The 27971-nt window shown below is 36.5% G+C and overlaps 1 protein-coding gene across 2 annotated transcripts in view; it reads right to left on the bottom strand.

Annotated features, from left to right (window-relative positions):
• The window catches only part of lin7a (lin-7 homolog A (C. elegans)), a 62995-nt gene extending 47607 nt beyond the window's left edge, over nucleotides 1-15388 (bottom strand). The window contains exon 1 of one of the 2 annotated variants that reach the window (XM_015352916.2): nucleotides 15269-15388. In XM_015352916.2, the coding sequence (XP_015208402.2) occupies nucleotides 15269-15344 (76 nt within the window). In that variant the 5' untranslated portion in view covers nucleotides 15345-15388. The remainder of the gene's footprint in view (nucleotides 1-15268) is intronic. The other variant, XM_015352917.2, reaches the window with a different exon arrangement.
• Between the last annotated feature and the right edge of the window lie 12583 nt (nucleotides 15389-27971).

The following is a 27971-nucleotide window of genomic DNA, read 5'->3' as shown; positions in this document are numbered from 1 at the left end:
TTTATTTTAATTTAGCAAATTAACTACAAATTACTCACAAAATGTACAGTATGTGAGAAATCATATACTGTATGACATTATTTAACTTTCCTTCATTAAATATACTTTTCCTTCATTGTTATATATTGTTATATATTTGATTATTGCATTATGCAAAGTGTTAATCAGTGTTAGTTATATAAATGAAGAACATTAAATAACTTTAACAAAAAGATTTTCAACACTCAACTGTTTTGATTTCTCACTGTAAAATCAAAATGTTGTGCTTTTAGATTTTCTGATATTTCTTTTTCCATGCTTGACGTTCTTTATGAAACTCAACAAAATCAATTGTTTTACTCCTGTGGCGCTCCACTTAGAATTTTTGTCAAAAAGTGCTCATCGCCAGGCACAATTCCAATAAATTAAGTCTGACAGAAATCAAACCAGAGAGGACCCAGACACCACGTTCCAAGTTTAGTCATGTGATCTACCATCCTGGCATGGAGTGCCACTGGCAAGAACTGTGCCTTCAATATTAATTACTTGCTGACTATGAGCATAATACATTTTTATTCCCCCCTCAGCTACTTTACAGTATCTTTAAGATTTACCACATTTCTAATGTATTCAATTAGACTTCAAGTATTCTCTTCAGCATGATGATAATTCTGAGATAAATCATGATAACATGGCAACGCACCTATCAGACAGCATGCAGCAGATGCTACAACCCTAGAGCTCACTGAACACCAACGACTCACAAAGCAGGAGGCAGCTCATTTTTTAACTACACTAATTATATACCTGAAGAATGATGCATTGTTCTTTATCGTCATTGCAACAGAATTGGATGTTGATTATTTTGTGCAAAAGGTAAATGTTTCTTTTTTACCTGATTACAAATGTAATAATGTTGTATTTTGTATTAATAAATCCTTGTTCAAACATTGTTAAAAAAAATCAAAAACCACAATCATTATCATCTCTGTATTTTACAAAACATCTTCAATATTAAACATCCCAAAGCACTGTATGTAAAAATAGGAAACAACCCCAAAAGCGTATAAAATGTAAAAGAAAAAAGTATTAAATACTGTACAGCTGCAAGCAGTAACCATAGGAAGCCAAGGTAACATACCTTTTCATGGGGAACTAAGCTATTAGACATGGCATGAACAGCTTCCTATACCTTTTGTAGTCCAGAATAACCAAGTTCTTACTCTATAGGCATTGTATAGGTATGAGAAGATTTTCCATATGACCTTTAGGAAAGGCAATTTTTACTAGAGAATATGAGGATTCCTAAAATAAGAAGGTAAAAGGATTTTGATTGTGACCTTCAGGAAAAATCAGAGGTCACAGGGATGAGCTCTTCATTTGCTAGAGCACTTACTGTTCCTATTAGTGTTATAAGAAACTTGAACTTGAAACCATGTTCATATGTATCCTTATTGTGGTTTTAAAAGGAAAATTTTAATATGAGTAGTATGATAGTTCAAAGGTCTTACCAGATCATCTGACCAATCAGATTTAGGTGTAGACTGTAACTATTTCATTTTGATTATCACATGTCTGATGGTATTCTACTCTCTTTTTAAGCAAGCAAGATGTGCTATTGAAAAGCTGTTATCAAAGCTCTACTAGCAGTTGCTTAAGACAGGAATAATATCAATTGGCTGGAAAATTGTTAAAGTATTGCCCAGACATAGAAAAGATGGCAATATTGAACCAAGCAATTGTAATCTTAGATTATGTAAAAAAATAGGTAGACAATAATTAGAACTAATCTAGATTTAATGGGCACTTAGGAAATAAACATAATAATATTAGAAAAGGTAGATCTAGCTTAGCTTGAAATGTTGGGAGTTCTTTGAACAAGCAACTACAGTAATGAGAACACAGGCCAGATAAAGTTCTTTGTAAAATTTTCATAATTAATCAATTTCAAAGATTGCAGGCCAGCTTTCAAAAATATTGTGTGTGTTTGATTGAGAACTGGCAATCAAAGCCAGTTCAATCAAAAACAGTAAAGATAAGCAGTAAATGCAGATATTTGGGTGATGTAATCTGTATCAGGACCATTGCTCTTTCTGATTTTTACCAATTGACTCAGTATACACCTGGCAGCTGACACGAACAAGTGCAGGGTGTTACAGGCAGGTTGAAAATTAGATATAAAATAGATTGAGAAAGTTCAAACATTGAGTTTGCAACAGCTAGTTATGCAAGACTTAAGCATTTATGCGGAAACATCACTCACATCTTCTAAAAGACAATGTGGAGAAGCAATAAGAAATGCAAATACCATGTTTGGGTAAACTAATTCCTCATTTTAAAAATGGTTCCAGGTACAATTAAAGTTTTTCACTACAAATAAATCTTGCACTAATCCATGTACTCTATATTACCAGCCCAGACTATCATCCCCTCACACAGCAAGCCGAACACAGTCATGTTTGAATTTTATTTTTTGTTGTGTATTGTAGCATACTCAGAGGGCAGCTATGTTTGTGACATTTTTCTCAAAACATGTTGCCCTCCATTATGCCTTATGAGAGCTCATCAACATCACCTGCTAGCACTACAAGTAAGAAGTCTAGACAGTCTGTAAGTCTTGATACAAAACCAAGACACTGTGAAAAGAAATTAAAAAGGTCATACTTTACAAATATAGCACAAAGCCTCAATCTTTTACCTTCGATTGGTCATAGCATTATCAACCATATCAACAAAATAAACAATAAAAATAAATACAGTACACAGGCATTGCATTGCAATTAACATCAAAGGAAGACACAACGACAAAGCATATGTACACAGTTTGTTACAGAAGAACAAACACACGCATATATACTATTGTAAATACTGTAGTTATACAGTGTTTTGCAAAATAATTCTGACCTTTGTACAGTTTTCACATTTTGTTGTTTTAAAGTGTGAAATCATGACACCTTGAGGCGCCAATATTTTTTATACACTGCTAACTCCACACATTCAAAGACAAAAATAAACTGAAAAAATAGATAATTAAAATGAAAGGCAAATAAAAAGTCATGATTGCATAGCTATTCCAACTCATTGCTATGGCAAATCTAAGCTAAAGGAGGAGCACAAACTTCACCCATTTAGTAGAATAGTCTCTGTGTGCAATTATAGTGGTTCACATGATTTTAGAATAATCACACATGTATCTATAAGGTTCTACAGCAAGGTAGTGAATTTCAAGCACAGACTCAACTAAGAAATCCAATGAGCTTCCAAAACAACTCAGGGATGAAGTTGAATAAAGGCACAGATCGGGAGAATGGTGCAAAAAATCTGTAATATCCCTTTGACCACGGTGAAGTTGATCATTTAGAAGTGGAAGGTACCCAAACAGTATTTAGATCAGGTTGTCTCTCTAAACTGAGAAGTTGGGCAAGAAGAAACATAGTCAGGGAAGCCACTGTGAGGCGTTTAGAAGAGTTTCAAATTGCCTATGGTCCAGCAATATCTCGGTTATGCCACAAAGCGGATTTGTACAGTATATAATTGAAAAAAAAACATTTCACTACCTGTATGGGGTTTGCTACAAAGGACCAAAGTTATACTGCAAACATATCAGTCAACACCATCCTTACCACTAAGGTTGGTGGCGGCGCCATTATCCTATAGTTTACAATTCTTAGAAGAAAACCTCCTTCAGACCTATAACTGGGACAAAAATTCACCTTTAGGGACAATAATCCAAAACACAAAGGAGACCTACAATGGTGTCGCTTAAGAATAAAAAAAAGGAAATGTCCTTGAGAGCCCCAGTCAAAGTCCTGACTTGAATCCAATTGAGAGTCAGTAGAAAGATATAAAAACTGCCCTCAAGCAATGTGTGAAAGCCTGAGCTAATTTGCACCACGCCAGGGTGCAAAGCAGGCTAAAACATTTGAAACATCATTAGAGGCTGCAACTGCTGCCAAAGGTGCCTGCACCAAATATTGAGTTTACAGGTCCGAATAATTTGATAGGAAAATGCATGAATACTATACTGTATACCTTCCTTTACTGTTGTTAATATACAGTGTGTATTATACAAGCTCAATGTATCTATAATCATTAGCTTTAGTTGATTAATGGGAAATTATTTTTTATAATGAAAAACAAGCAATACTTCCTTTTCAGAAAAAAGGAGTGTTGATGTATAGCGCAGCACATTGGCCCTGAAGAAAGGCAGGTGGTTCTGGGAGGGACAACCTTGGGTAGAATCTCGGCATGTCATATGAGAGTATAAAGCTTCACTGAAGAATATTCGTGTCGAACAGGCTGCAGGTGTGTAGCCACTCTCGAGGTGTACAAACGAGTGCGTGGAAGAGTAAGTCTCACATAGGAAGACCTGACCAAACTCTGAACCAGTGGGAATGAAGAGAGACCCTGCTAGAATTAAAAACTGTATGTGACCAAACACAGAAAACATGCCAAAGGAGGGAGGAGGGAGTAAGCACTACTTGAGAAATATGTACTAAAAATGAACAATAAAAAACTGTATAACAATAAGGAGCACACACAGAGAATTGTTATCAGTAGGAGAACACCGGACTAACAAAAAAAGTGAAGTGAGAAAAGAGAAACTGATCTCAATCAAACTCCAAATGGAGCGGGGATAGAGGAACAAAGGAACAGCTCTCTCCTCTGAAAGACGAAGAAAGAGATCTCCATTCCTGCGGGATTGTGTGCATCTTTGAAACAGTGGCTGAGAGAAATAGAGAGGAAAAAGTCTCTGGATGGCATGACTGCCACCAAATAAAACGGGGATCACAAGCATACACTCCTGTCTCACTTCTATCTATTGATACCTAGGGATGGAGAAGCATCCCTAGCAGAAATGTTGGAGCTGTGGGATTACTGAAGAAATTCCATCCACAGCTGACCTTTGCTACATAATACTCATATGTGGAGAATCGTATGTTGCAGGAGCAACAAAGTTACAAGAAATTGTGGAGTGAACTTGCTACAATAGTTAAGAGTCAACTTTAAATGAAAACTTTAAATGAAAATGTTATTCACAGTTTTGGTCATCAGATTAAAAAAAGTGAACTCCATACAGTATAACAGTACATTTTCAGGCTTAAAGGAATATCCTATCCTGTCAGCATAAAAAAACTGAACCTTCTTGGATTGAACAGAGAAACTACAGACTTGATTTGGTATTCAATATCCGTGACAAAGTTAATCAATGGACCTCTTTAGAATCAACAGTGAAACACAAACCAATAAACACAAGTGGAAACTACAGGGAAGTGCATGTAAAGCTGAGATCAAGAGGCACAGTTTTACACAAAGTGTCTAGAACATAATACAGGGTGTCTAGAGACCTTCTTATAATAAATGGCGGGATAGGATACTCACATTAATTAGCTACTAGCAACCTAACAAGCTAAAAATGTCACTTGTAATATTCTTATATTCCTACACAATTTTGCTCTAGATGTACTGTATATTGCAACATAGGCAATGATCTTTACATTAATCACACTTGAAATTTGAGTGGATCACAGCAGCTACCTGTATGTTTTTTTAATGTGCCAACCTGTTTAGAACAATCTTGAAAGGATACCTGCCTTAGTTTACCTATAGCACCAGATTTAATTCCAATTAGTTTTGTGTATTCAAAGAAAATATAATTTGAATGGTTTTGACACATCCAACTTGGCAGCGAGGCCATACAACTAATTCACCTGTCTTGACTTACACTAAATTTTGAACTGGAGGTTTATTCATATAAGTTCTGTTTGATTTTGGGAATAAATCATTTCAAATCAGTAAGTTAAGAAAATAGAAAGCAATAAAAATAATTATTTAAAATAAATACTGCTCCCTCCCCCCACACACAACTACATTTATGTGAAAGATATACCTAAGTGACAGGAGTTACTTAGGCACTGACAAGGCACATGAGTCCTTTATTCTCTGGCTCATTTCTGGTGAAAGTAAAAAATGAGAGACAAATATTTATTAATAACACAATTTAAGCAACACAAAAATGTTCATCTGAAATCCTATATAATGCACAACAAGGCCAAAACAAGGAATAACCTTCATCCTACAAAAAAAACAGAATACAACCCAGAGCTAAATCTGCCTTCCTATAACTCCAAATGCCCACAAGTGAATGGGGATTTACTGTTCCTCCCCATTCTAAAGACAAATATCCAATTAGGAGAGAACTTCTTTAGCCTGGGGATTTCACAACAAAAGAAATAATAATTTCCTAAAATAAAGGATGGCAAGCTCTCTTAAGCAAGACTCAAAGTACTTAACTTTAATTAACTTTCAAGTTAATTTCTTAGCTTGAAAAGTCTCTACTTCCAAAGGTATTTCTGTTTACAAGAAGATATAAATTGTTATTCAGAATAACACAACTGGAATACAACAATATGTAAAATCTCATTTTCCTAGAAGATGTACTATAATTTGTCTTCTTATAACCTAATTAACTTGGATAATATTATTTAGAGCATTATATCTCTAAAATTAATCAGACTTCAATTTTGTTGCAGAGGAAGGTCTAAAATATTTTGAATGAAAGGGCATTTTCCAAACCGATCAGGAACTGAGCAGAAAAAAAGATTGAATAGACCTCCAGGGATCAGCACTGCAACAGAAACCTTCATCTTGAATTATTCTATGAACAAAGACTTAATCTATGAAATGTAACATCTTCACTAAGCTTCTACACAATTTACCTGTTTGAGTAGAGATTTAAGTATTGATCACTGAATGTCTTGGCCGCATTTTATTGTACTGGGTCACTTCTCTAGACGTCCTTTCCTTTTTTGTGAATCTCATAAATGTTAGTACAGTCTCTTTCTTTGAACACAGAACTTAAAAACTACTGTGTACTGGATGGAGTTTGGCACACAATAGTAAAAAGAATTTCAGTATAAATATTATAAATAAATTAATGTTATTATTTGCAAGCGAAAAATATTAAAATATTGTTTTACAATTGCAAAGTGAAATACATTATGTGAAGAGAGGCATTAAAAGGCAGCACATGTCATTGGATCCATATGCATTTGTTGTCTTTTTAATGCAATAGGAAGGGTTTACAGATTGTAGTGCTACCCTTTGCTTCCTGTAAATCACAAATTACTGAAGTTTAGTCATAGCATAGAACTTGCAAAAGCGAGTCATAGCAAGATGACTAGGACACTTTTGGACATGGTTGGGGGTGGCCAATGTGTGACACAGTTTTCACTGATTTGCACTGTTTTTGGTGAGATGGTGAGAATAGCCTATGAAAGTGTACAATACATTACTAATGGAGAAGTTAACTAATGTAATACTAAAATTACTAATGGAGAAAAAGTTACAGTTTCAAACACTGAGACTGCAGCTCTCGTGTTTGCAGTATGGAAATGCACATATCCTTTACAGATACCTGTAGTATAAGTCAAAACACTGACTATCTGTGAAGTATAACATATAACATATAATTTAAAATTAAGAAGACTAAAAAGTAAAGGAACATCAATTTATACGCCAATGGATCCAGAAATACAATCTGAGTAATTTAGTGATAAATGTTAACAAGTTCAAGTGTTTAACTGAAGCAATTAAAGTCAGTAGGGAACGTTGGAAAGAAAAATGTTTGTTCTTTTGAAGTTGTACTGTCCAGTGGAAACAACAAATTATCTCATGTGCTTACATCTGAAGTAAAGAAGGTACATAAAACATTAATGAAATCTGCATGGTCTGTACAGTACAGTATATTATGTTAAACTTTAATCGGATATTAATCTAGCTATGAATTCAAAGAATGACAGTTTTTATACCTGTCTCTTTTACACAAAATCCAATATTTTGCAAGTATTATTTGTGAGAAACAGACTTAATACTAGTGGTCTGAAGCACTAAAAAGTTCAGACAATAAAAAGGGTGACAAATGGGTTAATTCTGCCTTATGAGACTGTGCTATGTCCTCACACCACAGTATATTACTACTTCCCAGGGGAAATTAATGAACATATGGCCACAAACAAAAGAGATATACAGGGTAATCCTATGAGTGTTTTAGTATTTTTGGAAACATTGTGTTTCCAGTTTAATAAAAAAAAAATTGGATTATATTACGGTGAATTGATCAGAAATGTGGAGAAATTAGCAGTATGGAAAATGTTGTTGTCCAGGATGATCTCTCCTACAACAAACAAGGAACATTCTAACACTGTATACTTACAGTATATACAGTACTTATGTATTTTTGATGCCTTAATTATTTTGAATACCTGTTTTCCTTTTAAAAATATTTTAAATGTAAATGTTACTCCACTGGGAAGCAAATCTTGTTCAACATCATAAACACATAGAACATTTCATACATACATTATAGGACAGGTAATCATTGCAAAGTTTTTAAAATATTGACATACTATACACTTTGATGATGCAATATGTATATGCAACTACATAGTGAATAACAAGAGAACATAAGAAAGGCCGCAAAACTAAGCGGGCCTTTTGGCCAGTCTAGTGTTTTTGGTAGTGTGGCGGAGCACCTGTTTCTCTGAGGGATTGTGGTTGTTTAAGACGTCTGGAGAGTGTTATGATTTAGAGGATCAATATTGTATTTTTTTTAAAGTTAGAAGAGGCTCTTGGTTAGGGCTATTAGATCATGGTTAGCTCAAACGTCTAGTTACGATTTGTTATTTGGGAAGTAGTGCAGGACTGCAGATGGTTTAACCTCAACTTATTTGGTTAAAAGGGTTTGCCAGTTTATGGTCTCTAGGTGTGGGTTATTACAGAAGGGAAACTGGATAGGGAGAATGCCGGTAAAGCTGGAATTCCCATGGGTTGGGAATGCACAGTGCATAGCTGGTAATGTCATCTAAACAGTAAACAGAGGTACTGGACACACTTAACCATGACATGTGTATAATGTACAGGTATCAATGTAGCACACTTTTAACACATTTTCAAACCAATAATTTTCAATAACATGCTAAAAAAGTAAAACATTATTAATTAGCCATTTCAAATACCAAAGACATACTATCATACCTGCTATTTAGAAACTCTAGAATTTCTGCTCTACAGATTGCATGATATCACATTATACTATACTGGATAAGTAACAGTACTCAGTACTTTGAACATGCTACAGAAGTGAAGTAATCTCCATTAAAACCTATGCAAGCCTCTGCACAAGAAAAACAAGAAGACTTCAGCTTTTGTCAAGGGGCAATTCACTTCTGTCTAGGGAATGGTGCTACGTCCACCCATATGGCAGGGGTAGAGCAGAGGTACTGTATAATCATTACATGTAAAGATCAGGGTCACCACACGGATGAAAATATGTTTTAAGGATGAAGTCTCATCTTTTTTATTGATTTCATAAAATCATTTACTAGTACAGCTGAAAGCATCACACAATTTAATAACAATGAGTTTCTTCTGAAGCGTTTGCCCAGCTGCATGACATGATCAAAAGGGAGTTTATGGTGGGGTTAATTTAAAATTCATGGTAAATCATTAGAGGCTTCAACAGACAAGAACATAGGATAAAAACATAGGTACAGAGAGTGAAAAGGGGAGAAGGAAATGAAAGAGATACTGTAGAAATAGAGCAGGGACATCAGCACCCTCTTCTTCCTCTAGGTTTGTGCCATGCAAGAGGACCTTGTTCTGACCAGTTCATATTTAATTTTTTTATAGAGAGCCTGTCCTATTTATTGTTGGAAATTTTGAATTTCTTTAATGTTTGTTGGTTAGTTTAGTGATAGTTTTTTAGAATATATAGGTAGATTCCCATTCACATCCATGTTGTAGGAAGTGAAATGCAGTGCTAGGTCACATTTAGAATGCAGGTTTTAGCTCTCTTGTTGGCCTGTCAAGGAGCTGCATAGGATTTCAACTTACAGGGCTAGCATTCATGAATTCTGGGTCTGTAGAACATACAGCAGGTCTCTGGGGTGCATGGTTTTATATATAGAATAATGTTTAATGTTCTGTGTTATATAGATTGTGAATTCTTAATAAATATTTGTCTGTGAAGATTTTTTTTTTTTACCAGAGCTTTGCCAGAGGATAAAGAACTCATTACCAGTAATGGAGCTGAGGAGGTCACAGTGCATGTTACCCACTCTTTAACCAGTCTTTAACCTTTTAATATGTGCTGCTACAGTAGATTCCTTTTCTTCATGATTAGTCGTAGGTGTTTGTGTTTGATGGAAGTTTTCATGGTCCAAATGACTGGAAGCACCTGAGTTTCACTACCCAGATTCACATCCTCTTCATGTGATGAATTGTCTGGTGCATCCAGCTCATTTTACACAGGCTTAGCATGAACATTTTCTATCATTATATATCATTAGTTGCAACCACATCAGTAGGACGACGCACACCTGCCTGCAGCTCAGGACGTTAGTTGTTTCTGGTTTGATTTCACACATTTGCAAATTCACAATTAATCTACACTAGTGTTTTTCTAAATGCTTGTCTGTGCTGCTCTTATGCCCCCAATAGTTTTTAATGCTGCAATCTACACTGGCAGCTTGCACAATATATCAGTAGCACAGCAAATCATGATGGTCTATACCCATTATTTTATGCTTCAAGTCTATCTTCACATTTTTTACATTGTAAACCTGCATGTTAAATTGTTAGTATCACAGGGAGATGTGGCTGCAGTGTTCTAAAATTGTCTAAAATTGAAAAGCAGGAGCTGAGTACAGAAAATACAGTATTTTCCTTGGGTTTTGAAGAGACAGGGATTTTAGACATTGCTAGGGGGGAATTATATGGGTGAGGGAGAAACATGGTTATATGTTCTTATGGTTACATTTAACCACCACCATATGATCACACTATGAGGAGCCAGTTCGGGATGAGAAAGGGAAGAATTTAGAGAGAACTACAGTTTGCTCTGCCTAATGTACAGTATACTCCATGTTTAAGAGTTACAATTCTTCCTGGAGGTTGCAGAGGGGGTATTTATAAATTACATGAGAATCTAGAAACTATGAGATGGGAGTGGTGTCTGTGACCACTAGGTAAAGTAGAAGAAATCCCTTCATGTTTAGACAAATAAGGAAACTGCTTCAACTAAGTCTTGAGAAAAGTATCAGCAAACCTGACTGCTGCTGTTTAGGGGGCTCTGGGATTAGCTATCGAGAATTTTCCCTGGTCAAACAAGATCAGCGAGGCTGGATTAGGTTAAACAATCGGTTATATTACAAGTTAAAGTTACAAATGAGAATGTGGCAAGATTACAGATCAGGGCAGAGTTTTATCTCTCCCAGAAGCGTTTGGTTTAATGCCTCACAAATCCTGGAGCTGGTTTGGGCGTCAACGCTTGTAGACCCCATGGCTGGCCGTGGGGAGGGAGAATGCATCTACAGTATAAGGCATAAATCTACTGGTTAGAAATGAGGCAGTTGCAAGGAATCCTTGTGGGGAGGGGGTTGCTAAGGAACCCCGTGGTGCCTAAATCCACTGGTTATAAGAGAGTTGGTAGACAAGGAGCACTCCTGGGATGTGGAGCTGAGAAAGGAATAACTTCTGGAAGGACGCCTGGGGAAAGGAAACCCTGTCTCAGTGCAAGAACTGAGAAATTGCCCCAGAAGGGGAAATGCAGTTATTAATAATCCCTGAAGGGATTATGAAGAGAGAAACTGGAATTTGTGTTAAGAAGAAATACGTTCAGTGTGATGGAGAACTGAAGTTCCCCTGGTAACCACTGAACATCAAAGAGTTATCAAAGATATCACAGCTCTGTCTAGAGTATGGGGAACTATGGGTTACAGTGTACCAGAGGAGTGAAGACCACGCAAGAAATAATCTGACCACAGGCCAGGTAAATCACTACAATATACAATCTGCATAGTTGGAAAACCAAGAGTTGCAGGTAGAGAGTGACAGGAGGAAGGCTGACGATGTCTTGGGTGGTGGACCTGCTACCTAGGGTTCCTAATCAACAGAATTACCTCCTGCTCTTGGTTTTAAATGTACATCCACAGTTTCCACTTGTATCCTCTTCATGATTCATTGGTCATTCTGAAGAAGTTCACTGGGCTGACTTTGTCAATGTCTTTCAGGAGTCTGAACATTTTAATCAGGTTCCCTTGTAGTCTTGTCTGTTCAAGACTAGAAAGCTCGTTCTGTGTGTCAATGTGGCACACAGACCCAGGATGCTTCAGGTTGCTCTTCTCTGGACTGATTCCTGTGCCACAATAACATTTCTATAACACGGTGCCCAAACCTGTATACGATATTCTAAACAAAACCTTATTAGTGCACGGTAAAATTAAACCTAAAATCTCTTGATTTAAAATGCAAACCATTTATACGATATCCTAACATTGTATTTGCTTTTTATTAATTTTGTAAAAGAAACATAATCTAGAAACAAGCTTATTACACTAAGATCTCAGCATTCACAAGAGTGTGGTGAACAGATCCATCACAGTAGCCAAATCCACATACAACCCATTCCACCACACACCAATTATACCATTGTATAATGTACATATGTACACAGGTAACCCTCCTTTTTATGATAATTAAAGTATTCATGCATTTGCTTTAAGTTAATCACAATAACATTAATCAACTTAAACAAACAGCTGTAATCACAAACTTATATCAGCTAAGACAAACAATATGAATCCCTCTGTGGCCAGAGGAAGCCTTCACTGCATTGCCCCACTGCAATAAAAAGGGCAGTAAAACTGTCAGTGAGCCTGGAAAGTTATCTTCCAGCCTGTCTTTGCCCATGCTGCCGACACGGAACCGGAAGTGATCGTTACAATAAGAAAAAACAAGACGGCACTGAGGCACAGATGCTGGGTAGTGGGTACTTGAGCAGAGGCTGGGAGAGGCTCACTCAATAGATTCATCTTGCTATCCTATTCTCTTTTGAAATTTGCAGTTAACGATCTTTGGCTTGGTTTCATCCTGCTCCACTCTTCTTTCATCCAAGACTCTGCTGGCCAGACGGCCAGATCAGATCTTAAATCAGCATATTTACAAAATCACGAAAGTTGGATTCAAATGGCGAGGCTCTACTGTATTTTCTATGTTGTATATACTGTATAGTTTCTGTCTTTATTCCTGCATGTACAGTAATACAGTATTCAGAATTTCATCATCCCAAGTCACCCCAGCTTCAGCATTCACCACTTTACATTCATCTTTACTCTCTGTTTTCTATTAAGCACACACATTTCACACAATTAATCTTTCTTGAGTTACTTTATCAAATCCTAAATTAACCATACCATATGCCCTCTGTGGGCCTAGTGCTGTTGTTGCTTCTTAATGTAACTCTTAACAAGTTAGTTAAGCAAGACCAATAGCTGGAAAACTATATACTGAAGGTGATATTCTGATTAAACTCTCTAATTTGTCTCATGTAACCTAACCTAATATCTCTGTGTAATGACCAGATTACTACTGAGTTTGACTTATGAATAAAAACACACTACTTCCTGAAACTGGGTTTTTTTACTGCTTATTTTGCTACAATAGTAACAGATGGACACTCATATTAAATGTCAGTCATACAGCATGTTTATAAAACCTGGTCAAAAACATATATTATATAACTCAATGAGACACAGATCTGTTTATTATTAGACATGCAGTCCTGTTTTATTAAGTATGAGAGCAATGTTTTCAAAATGTATATCATTAACAGTTGTATTTCTGCTAACAAGTGTATTTGAGAGCTTTGAAGAAGAGACAGAATTTATGTTCAAAAATGGTTTTCTATTATATTGACCAATACAAGAGGTGATTAAAGGGCTCATAACTCAGATCAGTGATGAGGGACCACCCCCAAATCCCTCAGTATACACAGTTTAACAAACACATGACATGCAGGACCGTTGTTGCTCAGAAACAAAGTAGGAGTAATACGTTTTGAGAACACAAGAGCATCCAAAACAATCTCACAGGGTTCCCATCCTTCCTGTATGGTAATTTTGTTCATTTGAACCCAGGATGCTGTGTTGCTGTATGTCCTGTCTCAAGAGGACAATGATCATTACAGTATACAGTACATAGTCACTGGTTCCTTTAACATGACTGGAATACTGAAGTACAGTATCTCTTTTTGCTCTTTATAATACTCAGCTACATGATGACTGACAGACTTTCCTTTACTTTATCTCATCAGTTAGCTTCTTTACAAATTGGTGTCAATGTGGCATGCTTCTGTGTAGTTGTGCGAATTGAATTTTTATTTGACAGTGATTTTGTACAGAAATATAAAACATGAGTTAATATCAGTAAACAGCAACTGTAACTATAGCAAGCTACAGTACTAAAAAAAATCAGAGCTAAGCTGTGGTAAATAATGCGTAAATACAGTATCATTAAACAGCAAGAACTATAACAAAATTAGCTAAATTATAATTCATTTTAATGACTACCTAGAAAATTGAGAGAATATCGTAAGCATTTACATTTCTTCATAATTTGTATGCCGTCATACGTCTGGCTCCATCGTTTAACCTACTGTATAACGTTGCGCTTAATGCAATCGTGTATGACAGCCAATAGCTCCTACAGAGAATGTCAAATGACAAAAACGCTGGCGGTGTTATCTAAATGAGCTGTCCGTGTAAGACTGGACAAGCAGATCTTCGTGATTCTAATTATAGTATTTATGTACAGTATGCCCACAGTCGAATTCTATACTAGTCTTTCACATGTGCTTTGTAGGCAAGTGACATGTTTTATCTTGATAAGTGAAGAGCCTGCCGTGCGACTAAGAGCTTCCTTATGTCATGAGTAAATTCAGGAAATTCATCCAACAGTTGTCGTGTGTTTCGACCAATTCTACAACCACATAAAAGTTATCCCATTTTATATTAACGAGCGCGACTATTTCAGCAGTTTGTCTCAAATGGCGACTTTGACTGCTACGTTACGATCAATGCATTTGCTATAATTTATCAACCAAAAAAAATGTCTCGTATTAAAATGCAGTATTAGTTGATGTTTTATTTCTTCGGATAATATAATATTTGGTACATTTTAGAGAGTACAGAGAAAGGGATCCAACTGCCTTCAGTTTTCTTTACTCATCGTTAAAATGCAGTTGCATTTAAATCGTACAGAGCGCATCATTTCCACTTGATACATTTTACTGAGAATCTTCGTGAAAACATAAGTAGAGGGGGGTAAAGCGAACGATATACGGTATTTGGGTATATGATAAATCATTTGTTTCCCTTGCCTTTCCATGAAGTTTGTCTCAGATAAATATCCAGAAGCAGCAACAATATGCATAAATTGGTCCCAAGCTTACCTCTGTCCAAAGTGAGCGGTTGGACCACTGTCGCCATGTCTGCTGCTGTTGGAGATAAAGTGACTAGCTGCAGCATCAGAAGCAACTCCACGAAAGCGAGCGAGTGAGAGAAGCGAGCCAGTCAATGGGAGTGGCTGGAAGACTCAGGGTTTACAGGATTACCTTTTCAGTCCTAGGTCGTTCCGAAGCATTAGTCGTAGCATCTGTTTTTTTCTGCCGACTCGTTTGTGTATGGTGTTAGGAAGGATATGTAACTTTTTGCAACACTGAAGAAAGCAGCCAAATTAAATAAATAGTAAACATGATCATTTACTAAAAATTCACAATGCTTTTACAGTGACCTGTATTCATGAAAGGCTCTCCGACAATTTGCTACAACAAACACGTTTTAAATAATGATTAGTATGTAAATGTAAGTTCAAATGCATTTTTGACGTGATTTAATTTACGAACGTTGTAGATGTATAAATAATTCTTTATTAACGTTCAATTATAGCCTTCTAAATTATGGCAGTACAGCATTAGCGGAAAATGCTGGTTGAATACATGGCAGTATATTATTAACTGTTATTTTTATATTATAGAAATTACAGTTTGTTACATCCAGTGTTACTAACATTCAGAAACTGGACTGTATGTATGCATAATTAAATATGCATGTAGATAAGTAAGATAAATATATATTACAAGTAACTACAGGACAGGACAAGTAAAATGGAATACGATGTGACATAAACAAAAAGATCTTTACATTAAAGTCAAGACTTTAACGTACGTTTTTATTACTTTTAGATTCTTGTAAATATTTTTGAAAACAATTGTTAAACATTGAACGTGCTGCTTATTTTGTCTTTCCTGGGTTTTAAACTGTATATTGAATAATGTGTTTTTCTTGTTACGGTATCTAATTAAAGAAACAACCCTCTGAGTACCAGAGTGAAGTGGAGGTTAGTACTACTGTACTGGCTCATAGTTCTCTAGCCCATGGCTCATGTTTAGTCTGGGGTACCTTCTTCATAGACTTTGCATGGTGTGGGTTTTCTCTGGGTGCTCTTGCTTTCTCCCATCTTCCAAAGACATGCAGGCTATGGTGCATGGTCTACATGGTGTGTGTATGCAATGTGGCCGGCATCCTGTCCAGGGTACAGTTCCTCCTTTGCTCCCTTAGCTTCAAGGATGGGATCTGAGTTTCTACAGGCATTATTCTTGCCTTTAGCAAGAATAAACGTCTTTCTCATTAAAGATGAATGTGTTGTAATAGAAGCTCCAAATACTAGATTGTAACTCATGATAACAAAAGTGTTAGGGGTGCAGCTGGCGTCAATTAACCCTCATTATTTAATTTCCATTCCGCACCCCTTCCTTCACTATTTAAACCCTCCATTCACTCCGAATCATCGCTTGGTATTAGGAATCTAATTAGGAATGGGAGCTTGGATCATCCTCAACCCTTGATATCCAATCTCTCTCTCCCGGACCTCCATTACGAAGGCTCTTCTAGCCTTGGACCTCTTGACAAATCTTTCGTCTCGCCCCTCTCGGATTTGTTTGGCTTGATACTCTCCCTATCTCTATCCAGATTTGGCCTCACTTGGAACTACTGGCTTCTCTGCTGCCTCACCCCTCTCAGACTCGTAAACCTTCGTCCTCTCTTGGAGACCTGCACAAGGATTCTTAAAAACTTGCCACAACAAATTTAGGATTTGATGTATGTTTTTTGTAAAAATAACAGAGCTGGTTTGTTACACAGAAACACAGGGGCTCTGCTTTCAAGGTATAGATTAAAGTTCTGCCTTTATGACTTGATTTACAGGCTAACAGGGAAGCACAGTGGGATCTCTGTGCTGGTGCTGCACTAGGCTCAAGAAAGAGCACTACTGATGACAGGTAGATTAATTTCAGGTCACAGGCAATGTAATGTTTTATAAAGATAACAGATCACAGGCCATTATGAACATTTGTGGAGCACTGGGTTCTTATATTAAAACAATGTTGATAAAAATATTCCTCTCTTTTCACCATTAACATTTTAGTTTGCCAGGGCATTATTCACTTCTGATTGTAAAGCAAGTTTACAGAATATCTCATTGTTATTTGATAACCAGCTTTACTTTTTTTCTTTGTTACTCATATTTTCTATATGTATTGCTCATTTTCTTATCTTTTGGGTTACCTAAAGAAGTGAAAACGCATATACATGTAGGAGCATTTCCTTACATGAGATAACAAGGCCTCTCGCAGTTGAAAACTAATTACATCAGGACAGTCATTTTTGATGAGCAGCAACATGGTGTCCAACTATGCAATTGACATGTATTTGCTCCATTGAAGATATTAATTGGAAACAAGAGGTAAATGAAAATTGCTATCAAGAGCTAAGGAATTCAACATTTCCCATGATACCATGCACAATGTAATCCATTGGCAGCTGTGGTGCTGCAAAGTACTGATCTGCTGCATACTTGCGCATCTCCCCAATGATCATGTTCATCCTGCATGGGGATCTTTCTGCTGCATTGGACCCATTGCCTGTTCCTTCAGCACACTGTTATAGCACATGAAGCATGGGTGCACTGGACATTGAATCAACCATCTCACTGCCCTGATCTGGCCACCCAGTGTTGTTTTTTTCTCTTTAGTCCCTTATAGAACCACGTGTACAACATGCAGTTTAAAACTGACAGCAAAAAGCAGTATGCAGTATATATTTCCTGAAACCTCAGATGTATATTTGGGATTTTCATTACACTGGGTACAATGCTTTGGTGTCACAGCGCAACATTTGACTGTGGAAAACTAATGTGTATTATGGCTTTATTATTGCTTATACAGTAAGTGTATGCATGTATTTCTACAATATACTGCATGTAATAGGGTGTTTCTGTAAATAAGTTAGCATTTATTCAGTATGTATGAATAAATGCTAACTTATTTATAGAAACACCCTATTACATGCAGTATATTATAAAAATACATGCATACATATTGAGACATTTGTGCTGTGCTTGACTGAAATACACTCACTACTTGATATATTGGATTCATCTGATATGAGAAGCTTATTTTGATAATAGGAAAAAAAGTGTTTTGTATACATTCAGGACTCATCTTTCTTCATCTGGTGTTTAAGTGGTTTTACACAATAGCCTTGTGCTCTTTCTTTTCCTAGATCTGTGTGGTTCATATTGTACATTTACAATACATAAAAAAACATACTTAAAAATGCAATACCTTTGGATATGGTAGTCGTAATGATAAGAGAATGTGTACGTTTCTGGTCTACAGCAGCTGACACTATTTTGAAGGCATTTTTCCCATAGTAAGACATTATATTGCTAAATCCTTTAACTTTATTTTCTATTCTCTGAGTCCTTTTGATCAGGAGTGTCAGTATGCAGTGGGAACTTAAATATATACAGTATTACTATATATATATAGACATCACTATTTTGATTTAAACCCCAGCCTTTGATCAGCCTTTGCAATCTACTTCTGTTACAAAATCATATCAAATAAAAAGTAAAAGTACCACATATTACTTCAAAATGCAATGGAGCTACTTCTCTGTTTTCAGACTGCGTAATACATCGTGTTAGCTTTGATGTTAGTACTACAATCAATCTCTATAATTGGTATTGATTTTTTTTATGGTAAGAAAATAATCTGGAACGTTTGTAGAAAATCATTATACTGTATGTCAGGACAGTTTAAAGAAAATGAAGTCTCTCTCATTGCCATAAATTTCTGGCCTCTCACTCTCAAGTTTGTGATATAAAACAAAGCAAGCATAGTAGATCTGGAAAAGGGAAATTCTAATTGATTCCAGCAATTTTACAGAAATGGTAAAATACTTACTGAGAAATGTTAAACATTTTTAAATCCCACGCACATTCTAAGACTCAATCGAACACTTATAAGTGTAAACTTTCCATCTTGCTGAAATTCATCAGAACACTGTAAATAGTCATTTTTATGGTACTCCACTTATTCTTGTTTACATTCATTATATTTTAAACGATGCTTGTTCTGCTAACTAAGATGTAAAACAGAAAATCCTTACACAAGTAATAAACAAACTCTGAAACTTTTAGTTCATTTATTTAACAAATAAAATAATTGATAAAAAACATAATGATGGAAACATCACAAACCCATATCTATCCAAGAAATTGCATACTGCATATTAATTCATGTGCCTCCAAAACAGGGCATTAGCTGTTCTTGCAAGAACTAGAAAACCAAATCCATTAACATCAGATTTGTATTATATTGTTAATTAAAGTATTCATTATTGCCATCCTTCACTTTTGCAGAAGCCAACACTGTTTTTTTTCCATGGATGTGCATCCAGTTAACAGCTGATACAACATTGTCGACATTGAAGAATTAAGAGATGGGTTATTCTAGCTGAATGACTAACAGCAAATGGTTGTCTGTAATGAGTTAGAGAAACAGCTTAGAGTCTGCAATAAAGAGGACATGAGGAGATTAGGTATTTGTGGCCATATGGGATGATGTCCTGGCATTTATAAAACATCAGAGCAACATTTTGTGCTATTTGCATTTGATATTATACTAGTATGCTCATAGTATAATAATTAATTGGTTTCTCAGTCAAAATGTTTTTAAATTACACCACACTTGTGACAGTAAGAGTAATTTGCAATATTGCCAACTGCAATATTGTAGATATGTTGTAACAAATGAGCAAATATTAGGAATTAAAGTATTGGTCATGGGCAAAATGACTCGGTCATCGCCCAGTCCACCTGGGCTTTGTCATTATCCACTATGGTAAAGCACAAGTGGCCGAGCACCACCAGGGGTGAGATGACATCTGGGCTAATCCTTGGCTTTCCTCTGGGACTTCATGTATTCAGTGTAACCAGGGGTGCACTTCTCCTCCAAACATTGTAGATACTCCTGAAAGTCACATTGGAATAGTTCTAGGATATCATTTCTGGAGTTTACACCTTGTCAAATAAATACCAGCAGCCATATCACCCTGCAGCTCTCAACTAGCAACCCACTGAGGCTACGCAGGTGTGAGCCTGGTCAGCACGTGGTGTGGGAGGCCTCCTGGGAAAAACTTAACTTGCTGCTGGAAGAGGTGTTAGTGGGGCCAGTAGGGGGCGCTCCATCTGCAGTTTGTGTGGGTCCTAATGCCCCAGTATAGTGGCGGGGACACTATACTGTAAAAAGGCCCCATCCTTCGGATGAGACGTAAATCCAAGATTCTGACGCCCAGGGCATTTCTCAATAAAAGAGTAGGGGTGTTACAACTGCGTCCTAGCCAAAGTTCCCATTGTGTAAGTGTTAGGAATTATTAAATAGGATTAAATAAGACGTGTATCCCATATTTGGGTGTGTCATTAGAGTGAATGAACAGGTCCTCATTCTATGTGCATAGAAGAAGAAGGTTTGTAGGGATAAAGTTGAGATGCTTAATAGTGTGATTTATATTTGAGGGAAGATTTAAAATAGGGAAATAAAAGGTGATTTAATTGAAAACTGGTGATAGAGACAGATGTTGGAGACTAGTCCACAAATATTAAGTGCCACAACATTTGGGAAGGTTTTGAATCGGTCTTGGGAAATGTAATTGTCAATTGGTACCAGTTGATCTGTGGAATTATCAACAAGGGTAAAGCCTGTCCTACTCCTGTTCACATTCCTGACTCAGAGTACAGATATTATCTTGTCTTTTTGGCAAGCATATACAGTAGCGACGGGCTGAGTTGGGAACTTCATTCGCAAAGGTGTGAACGGATGGAAAAAAGTCTTCCATTATTCCAAATGTATGTATTTGAAGGCAAAACATTCTACTGTGCTTGTTTGAAATTTTCTGCTCATTGTTGAGCACTTGTAAAATTATAATACTGTTAGTTTTTATATCTTTTATATCTAGTTCCTCTAGTTCTAGTTTTATCTAGTTAAATATCTTGTCCCTTGATATTATTATTTTCTGCAACCATTTTTATGTCTTGTTTCCAAGAAATACAGCACATATATTATATCATGATTTCAAAATATTTCTCTTTCAAAGTTTTTTCAGGAGAAATCAGGTTGGAATGCCCCTATGCAACTATTCATTTTATAGACATTCTTAGTAATGAGTAATGTACTGTATAGACCTACAGTATATATAGGCAGTTAAACACTGCCTGATCATAATTCTCAATGTGATGGGGTTCTGAAACCTTGCACAGGATTCATGCTAATTCCTAAAAATAAATAGTTTAATTAAGGGTTCAATAAACTTAATTAAATAAAGGGCTCTTCTGAAATGAAAACCAGAAGACACATTGGCACTCCAGAATCTGGACTGGGAACACTGCTCTAAGCAATTAGATCCGTCCATCTACAGTATCGGTGATTCATTGTATCATTCAGTCCCTAGTGGTCACAAGGTAAAATAAATCCAGAACAGAACAACTAAATTCTGATTTCAATTATAATCAAAACAGGTACAAGAAAATATTTACTGTTGAGCTGTCTTTTTGGATTTCAACATAGATTTTTTTATGTACAAGGAACTATGCCCTATATTTTGTATATGCCTTTGTTAAATATATGATTTACTTATTCAAGGACTGAATAAGAAGAGGAGAAGGAGGGATACCTTATTTCTCTTTATAAAGTAGGCATATGGGAATATATTTTTCACATTGAATGTAAGAATGTATGAAGTAGCAAAAATGATGAATACTGACGAATATCTTGATGTATTATTTTATCGATACACCATATTTACAGTATGCACATTTTGTGCTATATATCAGTTTGCTTTCTAACTTGGCTATGAAAATGTTTTTATTTCACAGGGATAGCTTTCCTGAAAAATAAAACAGTTTTGAAAGGGAAGATTGCTTTCTGTGAGTGCAATCCATGTGAATGAGGTTTTCAATTTCACAACCTGCAAGGTTGTTATGGAAGACTTAGCAGAACTAAGTGTGAGATCTCAGGAATTGGTCTTACAGTATGGCTGCACTGTTTTCTGGTTTCACATGAAAAATCAGAAGTGCTGTAAAAGAAAAATGCTCTGGCCATTAAGGTTTAAGGCTGTCCATCTTTGTTGCAGGTAGGCATCCTTTACTTGAGACTACATAGTCAGAAATTAAGTTGTTGATAGCTTCTTTTAAGATAATACACAATAGTCACATATTATATGAAATATTATAATCAAAGAAACTGCTGTTTTATTTTATCTTCTAATGCATTGATCTTCTGTTGCATCCTTGATACAGATGTGTAGGGAAAACCGGCTCAGGGACGCCAAATATGTAATCATAGTGGCTCTCTGAAGGCACCAGTTCTGTAGGGTCTGGGCATTTACTGAGACAATTATTAATTGTAGCAGTAAATCACAAAGTTGATTCTTTTGATGGCTTTAGAGTCCAACCATGCAACATAACTCAAACAACGTGCACACACAGGTACTAATACACGAGGATACATTTATTAATACATAGAATATGCATATAAACCTAACAGATCTTATTGAGAGGGTTATCAGAATACAAAAGGTATATTCGGTCAGTTACAAAGAGTTACACATATCAAGAGGACAAACACTACTATGGGGGGTCAAGCAAATATCACAGAGAACACACTCCAGGCAGGATCCTAGCCCACAACACCAGAGCAGTGAGGTGGCAGCACTAACAAACTATGCTTCAATATCATGTCTATGAAAAAAAAACATTGAAATGATTGCATTCTAGTATTTGTCTGGAACACCGTTTCTTCTAGTTCAAGTATCTATTTAAGCATTGAAAGGTCACTTAAAATTCCATTAACCTTTTCAGAAGAAAGATACATTTGTTAATATAATATATAATGTTACTGTATGCAATATTTAAGTATGCCGGTGAAATATATATTGAGGCAGACACAGTACAAAATAAAAACAGACCCCTCGTGTGTCACATTTGTTGTTTCCAGACTAATTTAAAAGTATATTTGCAGGTGAGCAGAGGAAGGTGTAATTTCTGGTTTAAATCTTGTGCATATTTTCTGTAAAGAATGATGCCTCAGGAAATAAGTGTGCTTTGGCTTGTTTTGAAAGAAACAAATTGAGGTTTTCCAAATGCTCTACAGAAGCAATATGTTCTGGGGTGGATTAATTGCTCAGATTGAGTGTTTTGATTAAAGTGTTGGTGATCACATCTTACGAGACAACTTTTTCATGCAGAGCCATGTAGGTTTGGATTTTTTTTCCCCTTAATAATAAAAACCTTCATTTAAAAACTGCATTTTGTGTTTACTTGTGTTATGTTTGTCTAATATTTCAATTTGTTTGATGATCTGAAACATTTCAGTGTGACAAACATGCAAAAAAATCAGGGAGGGGGCAAACACTTTTTCACACCACTGTACAGGTATGGTTTTATCAAAGAAGAGGACAGATTCTGTAATTTTCATTATTTGTGCTGGATTTCAACAGAATGTTTACACTAAATAATAATGCTGTACACTTATAACCCCACTGCTCCACTCCATTCTAAAATTTACTCTGTCACATCTCCTTTTATGTTTATCCTTTTAAGAATTATTTTCATGCAGATTATTAAAAAGGCAAAAAATAACTGAAGGGAGGAAAATAGCATCTATAGCTCTCCAGATCCACACACAGAATTAAAAGTTCATGTCATGTTTATGTGTTTTCAGGCCAGTGCACATTTTATGCATTGATTAGGATTGAAACGAATAATTGAAAGATGGAATACTATAAATTGTTTGGGTGTGTGTTGTGAACTGTGTATTAAATAAATAAAGGAACAGCTGGGCAAAAAGTCATTAAGTAAGTAAGACAGGCTTGTAATGAACAACTGAGGAGTAATTATAATGTTCAGCAGAATGTTTACAAGTATTCTACATAGTTATCCTTAATACCTCTATGACACATACGGTAGCACTGTACTCTGCTTGGTTACATACTGTACCTGTACAAACATATTGTAAGGAGATAACAAAATACTTAGAAGATCAACATTAGAAATAGAATAAAAGAGAGAATGCCTTTTCAGACAACTAGCTCATTTGGTTCCTATGAGGTAAGAAAAGTGAGGATCTCATCAATGAATTTTTCAAAGGTTAACAAGGTATAAACCTCACAGATATGGTTTGATTGCTTCTCTAACTTTCTACAACCATCTGAATAAAAAATTACCTATTGTGATTGCACACCTTTATCACCTTGGAACCTTTAGTAAGTGGTGGTGTTGGACCAGTAGGTCGCATTCTAACTTCTAGATAAGACTTTCCAGAAAAACAAAGCCTATGCTGGCAGAAGTCACTGTACGGTAGGAGGCGCTGTCCTTCAAATTAGATGTTAAAAATCAAGCTCCAGACTACTGGGTCATCAAAGAGTCTATATCACTGTTCTTAAGAGTAGGTGTACTAACTCTAGTGTCCAGGCTGATTACTACTTCATTACAACTGGTCAAGTAATTTCTCCACGCTCCACCTGCTCTGTGTGAGGCTGTTCGTGCATGATAACTGCACTTAATCAATTGCACTTCAGTAGTGGATGAAGTTGATCCTCTCTCGTAAGTGAAGTCCTTTGGGATCCTATAAAATGGAAATCATTATAAAAAAGTAATATTATGTCTTTGAGGTGATGTATCATTAGTGATTCTTAAGAAGTCTCTTTTGTTGAATTTTTCAGTATTTGAATCGAGTCCTCTCATAGCTCTTCTCTGTTGTAGAATAAAAATGTTCACTTCTTTTAACTGGTGAGTGTAGGACATTATTGAATTGTACAAATGTACAGTACATGATCACTCCTTTTTGGTTAGGGTAAATAAGAGGGAAATTGATAAAAACCTTGTAATTTGTATAACTGTTAAATCGTTGACATGGTAATGAATTCAATTATATGATTAAGCTGTTGGTTAAATCAAAGACATGGATTGGAATTCTCAGACTGCATTATCGTATACCCTTTGCTAAAGTTGGAACTAAATTATTTCTTAAACTTACAAAATTGCATATAATTGAATTGTACCTTTTCGAATTTCGAATTTTGTTGTGGACTGGGATTAATAATACACTACAGTAGGTTTAGAAATGATAAATACAAAAATATGAGAATTTCTTAACACCAGTAGTGTTATATATGTATGAGTAAATGGAAATAAGAAACATATAGTGATAATAGAAATAGTTTTTTTGGGAATAGTTTGTGACTATGTGAAAAAAGGCAAATATGTTTATTCTTTCATATTTGAAACAAGTGCCAAGAGTTGGAAATAGGAATTGTGGAAAGATTTAATATCTGCCACACTTTTTTATTGGTTCCTAAAATAAATGCAACACTGAGATAAATATATTCATATCAAACAAGGATGCCAAAAAATACAGATTAAAGCATCATGATATGTTTTCAGAATGACACATGGCACACTGTCAAAAGAAACACATTTCAAAGTTGGCATCAGCTAGAAACTCCCTAAGCTGAGCATTGACACAGTCCTGGTGGCACTGATGCATAGACCTGATCAGCCTGAGGACAAAGTGCTGTGGAATATGTCACTATTTCTATGCTTCTGGAGAATGTTGACCAGTCGCTTTTGACTTGTGCAATACAACAGTCAAAATAGCACTCTCCACAAAGTCTCCAAAAGCATTGTTTGTCATAATTTCTATCAAGGGCAGAGCAACCTTCATTGGTGAATAAAACACATGAAACATTCTAAAACAAACAGCAAATTCACACTGTCAAATCCTCAACGAATTAAGGTGCACATAATTACTTCAACAAGCCACACTATTAGCTGAGTGGCCTCTGTGTTCATAAATAGTGGCCTGTGAAATAAGAAAAAAGCATGCAAAGGGGCTGGAAAGAAAACAGAGGGCGTATCCAAGGTGCGCTAGTGTTTAGGGGGGTGTGTCAAAGGCAAACAAGCACAAGGGAGTCTGTATCAAATCCAAGAAGATCCAATGACCAAAACCGGGAGATCCATCCAGACACAGACAAACAGAGTTAAAAGCCGGAGCGGGATCCGGCGAAGGTTTGGGGGAATAAAAGGGGGGTAACAGGAGCAGACGCTCCAGTCCCAGACCCAGATGGTCAGGACGCTGTTGTGAAGCCGATGCCATCAAGTCGCTCCTGGACTCGCGGATAGGCAGGCTTCTGGGCGCCTATCTTCCAAAACTGAGCCCAGTTTGGCAGGAACATCTGGCTTATATAGGACAGGGGGCAGGAACTGGAGGCAGGTGCAGTAGATAAGTACAAAACTAGGAAGGGCTGGAGCGTCCTTCAGAGGAAGGGTTTACGAGAGTGACAGCATTGTTACGAGTTCGGTAATAGGGACCGAACTAGTGAGTGAACCCAATTGCAGGAGCGAACAAAGCCAAGTCGTAAACCGAAAGTAAACCGTAATCGTAGGAACGAGCTGAGAGTCCAGGGGGAGCAAGATATCCGAAAGGGAACGTGTACCGAAGCTGAAGTGTGATCCGAAGTCGTAGTCCGTAGAGCAATCCGAGAATCCAGAGGTAGCCAGTTATCCAAGACAGAGCGAAAGTACCAATCAAAGCCGAAGTCCAAAGGGAAAGAAGAAGAAGAAGAAGAAGAAGAAGAAGAAGAAGAAGAAGAAGAAGAAGAAGCGCAACCAGGAAGCTCGATAGGGAAAACCAATACTGAGCAACGAGGCAGGGAAGGACAGGTGTTTAAGTAGGATGAGAAGGGGGTGTGGTGGTGAATGGGAAAACTGATAGGTGAACTGATGGATAGGGGCTACACCTACTTCTGCCTCCTCCGTTGCCGAGAGGCAGGGATCGTAACAAGCATGGTAAGGTGGAAAACCCATCTCATATCCTGCATGGGATTTGAAACAAAGCACCCGAGTGATATTCATGTGGCAATGTGAGAAAGGGTGTTGTGGTCAGATAAGACCATCTTGGAACTTTTTGGTCTAAGTGCAAAGTATTAGGTGTGAAGCAGACCCAACACAGCACATCTCACATTGAGCAGCAACTCCACAGTCAAGCATGATGGAGGCAATATTATTTTAGAATTATTCTTCCCCAGTGCAGAGACTGGAATGTTTGCTAAGACTGAAGGAAAAAGTGATGGGGAAATGCATAAGCAAATACCAGGGTAAAATTTGTTTCAGTCAGCTAAAGAATTAAAACTGGAGCAAAATTAGAACAAGACACTGATCCAAAGATACACTGGAGTGGCTTCAGAATATAAAACAGAATGTTCTTGAGTGGCACATTCAGAGTCTAAGGGAAGACTTGAAAACTGCTGCAATGTGAGAGAGCTTGAGCAAATCTGTAAAACCGGTGAAATGTGAACAAAAACCAATGTATAAATGCGTTAAAGAGAGCCATAATGGCTACCACAGTTGCACAGTTCAGAGGTTTGACCACTTACACAATTAACATATTAATTTCTTCTCTTTAGTTTTTGTTGCCATTTGCTATAACTTTCTTATCCTTAGAAGTCTTCAATTTGAGTATTCGGTTTTTGAATAAAATATTAAGTGTGAAAAATGTGTACACATCATTTTGTTATTTCCCCAAGTGGAACACCGTAGGAAGGGGTTGAATACCCTTTCAAGGCACTCTAAATAACATCATGCGTGTGTCCAATGAGCTACTGATGTAAAATCATGACTGTTATATTTTCATTGTGCCTCATGTTAAATTGTGAAACAGAATGCCCTAGATGTGAATTTGAGCAATAAACAATATT

The sequence above is a fragment of the Lepisosteus oculatus genome, chromosome 7 (assembly GCF_040954835.1).
Source record: "Lepisosteus oculatus isolate fLepOcu1 chromosome 7, fLepOcu1.hap2, whole genome shotgun sequence".
In the NCBI taxonomy this organism is placed as follows: Eukaryota; Metazoa; Chordata; class Actinopteri; order Semionotiformes; family Lepisosteidae; genus Lepisosteus; species Lepisosteus oculatus.
The sequence above is the reverse complement of the archived record's forward strand: the minus strand, read 5'-3'. Positions and strand labels throughout refer to the sequence as shown.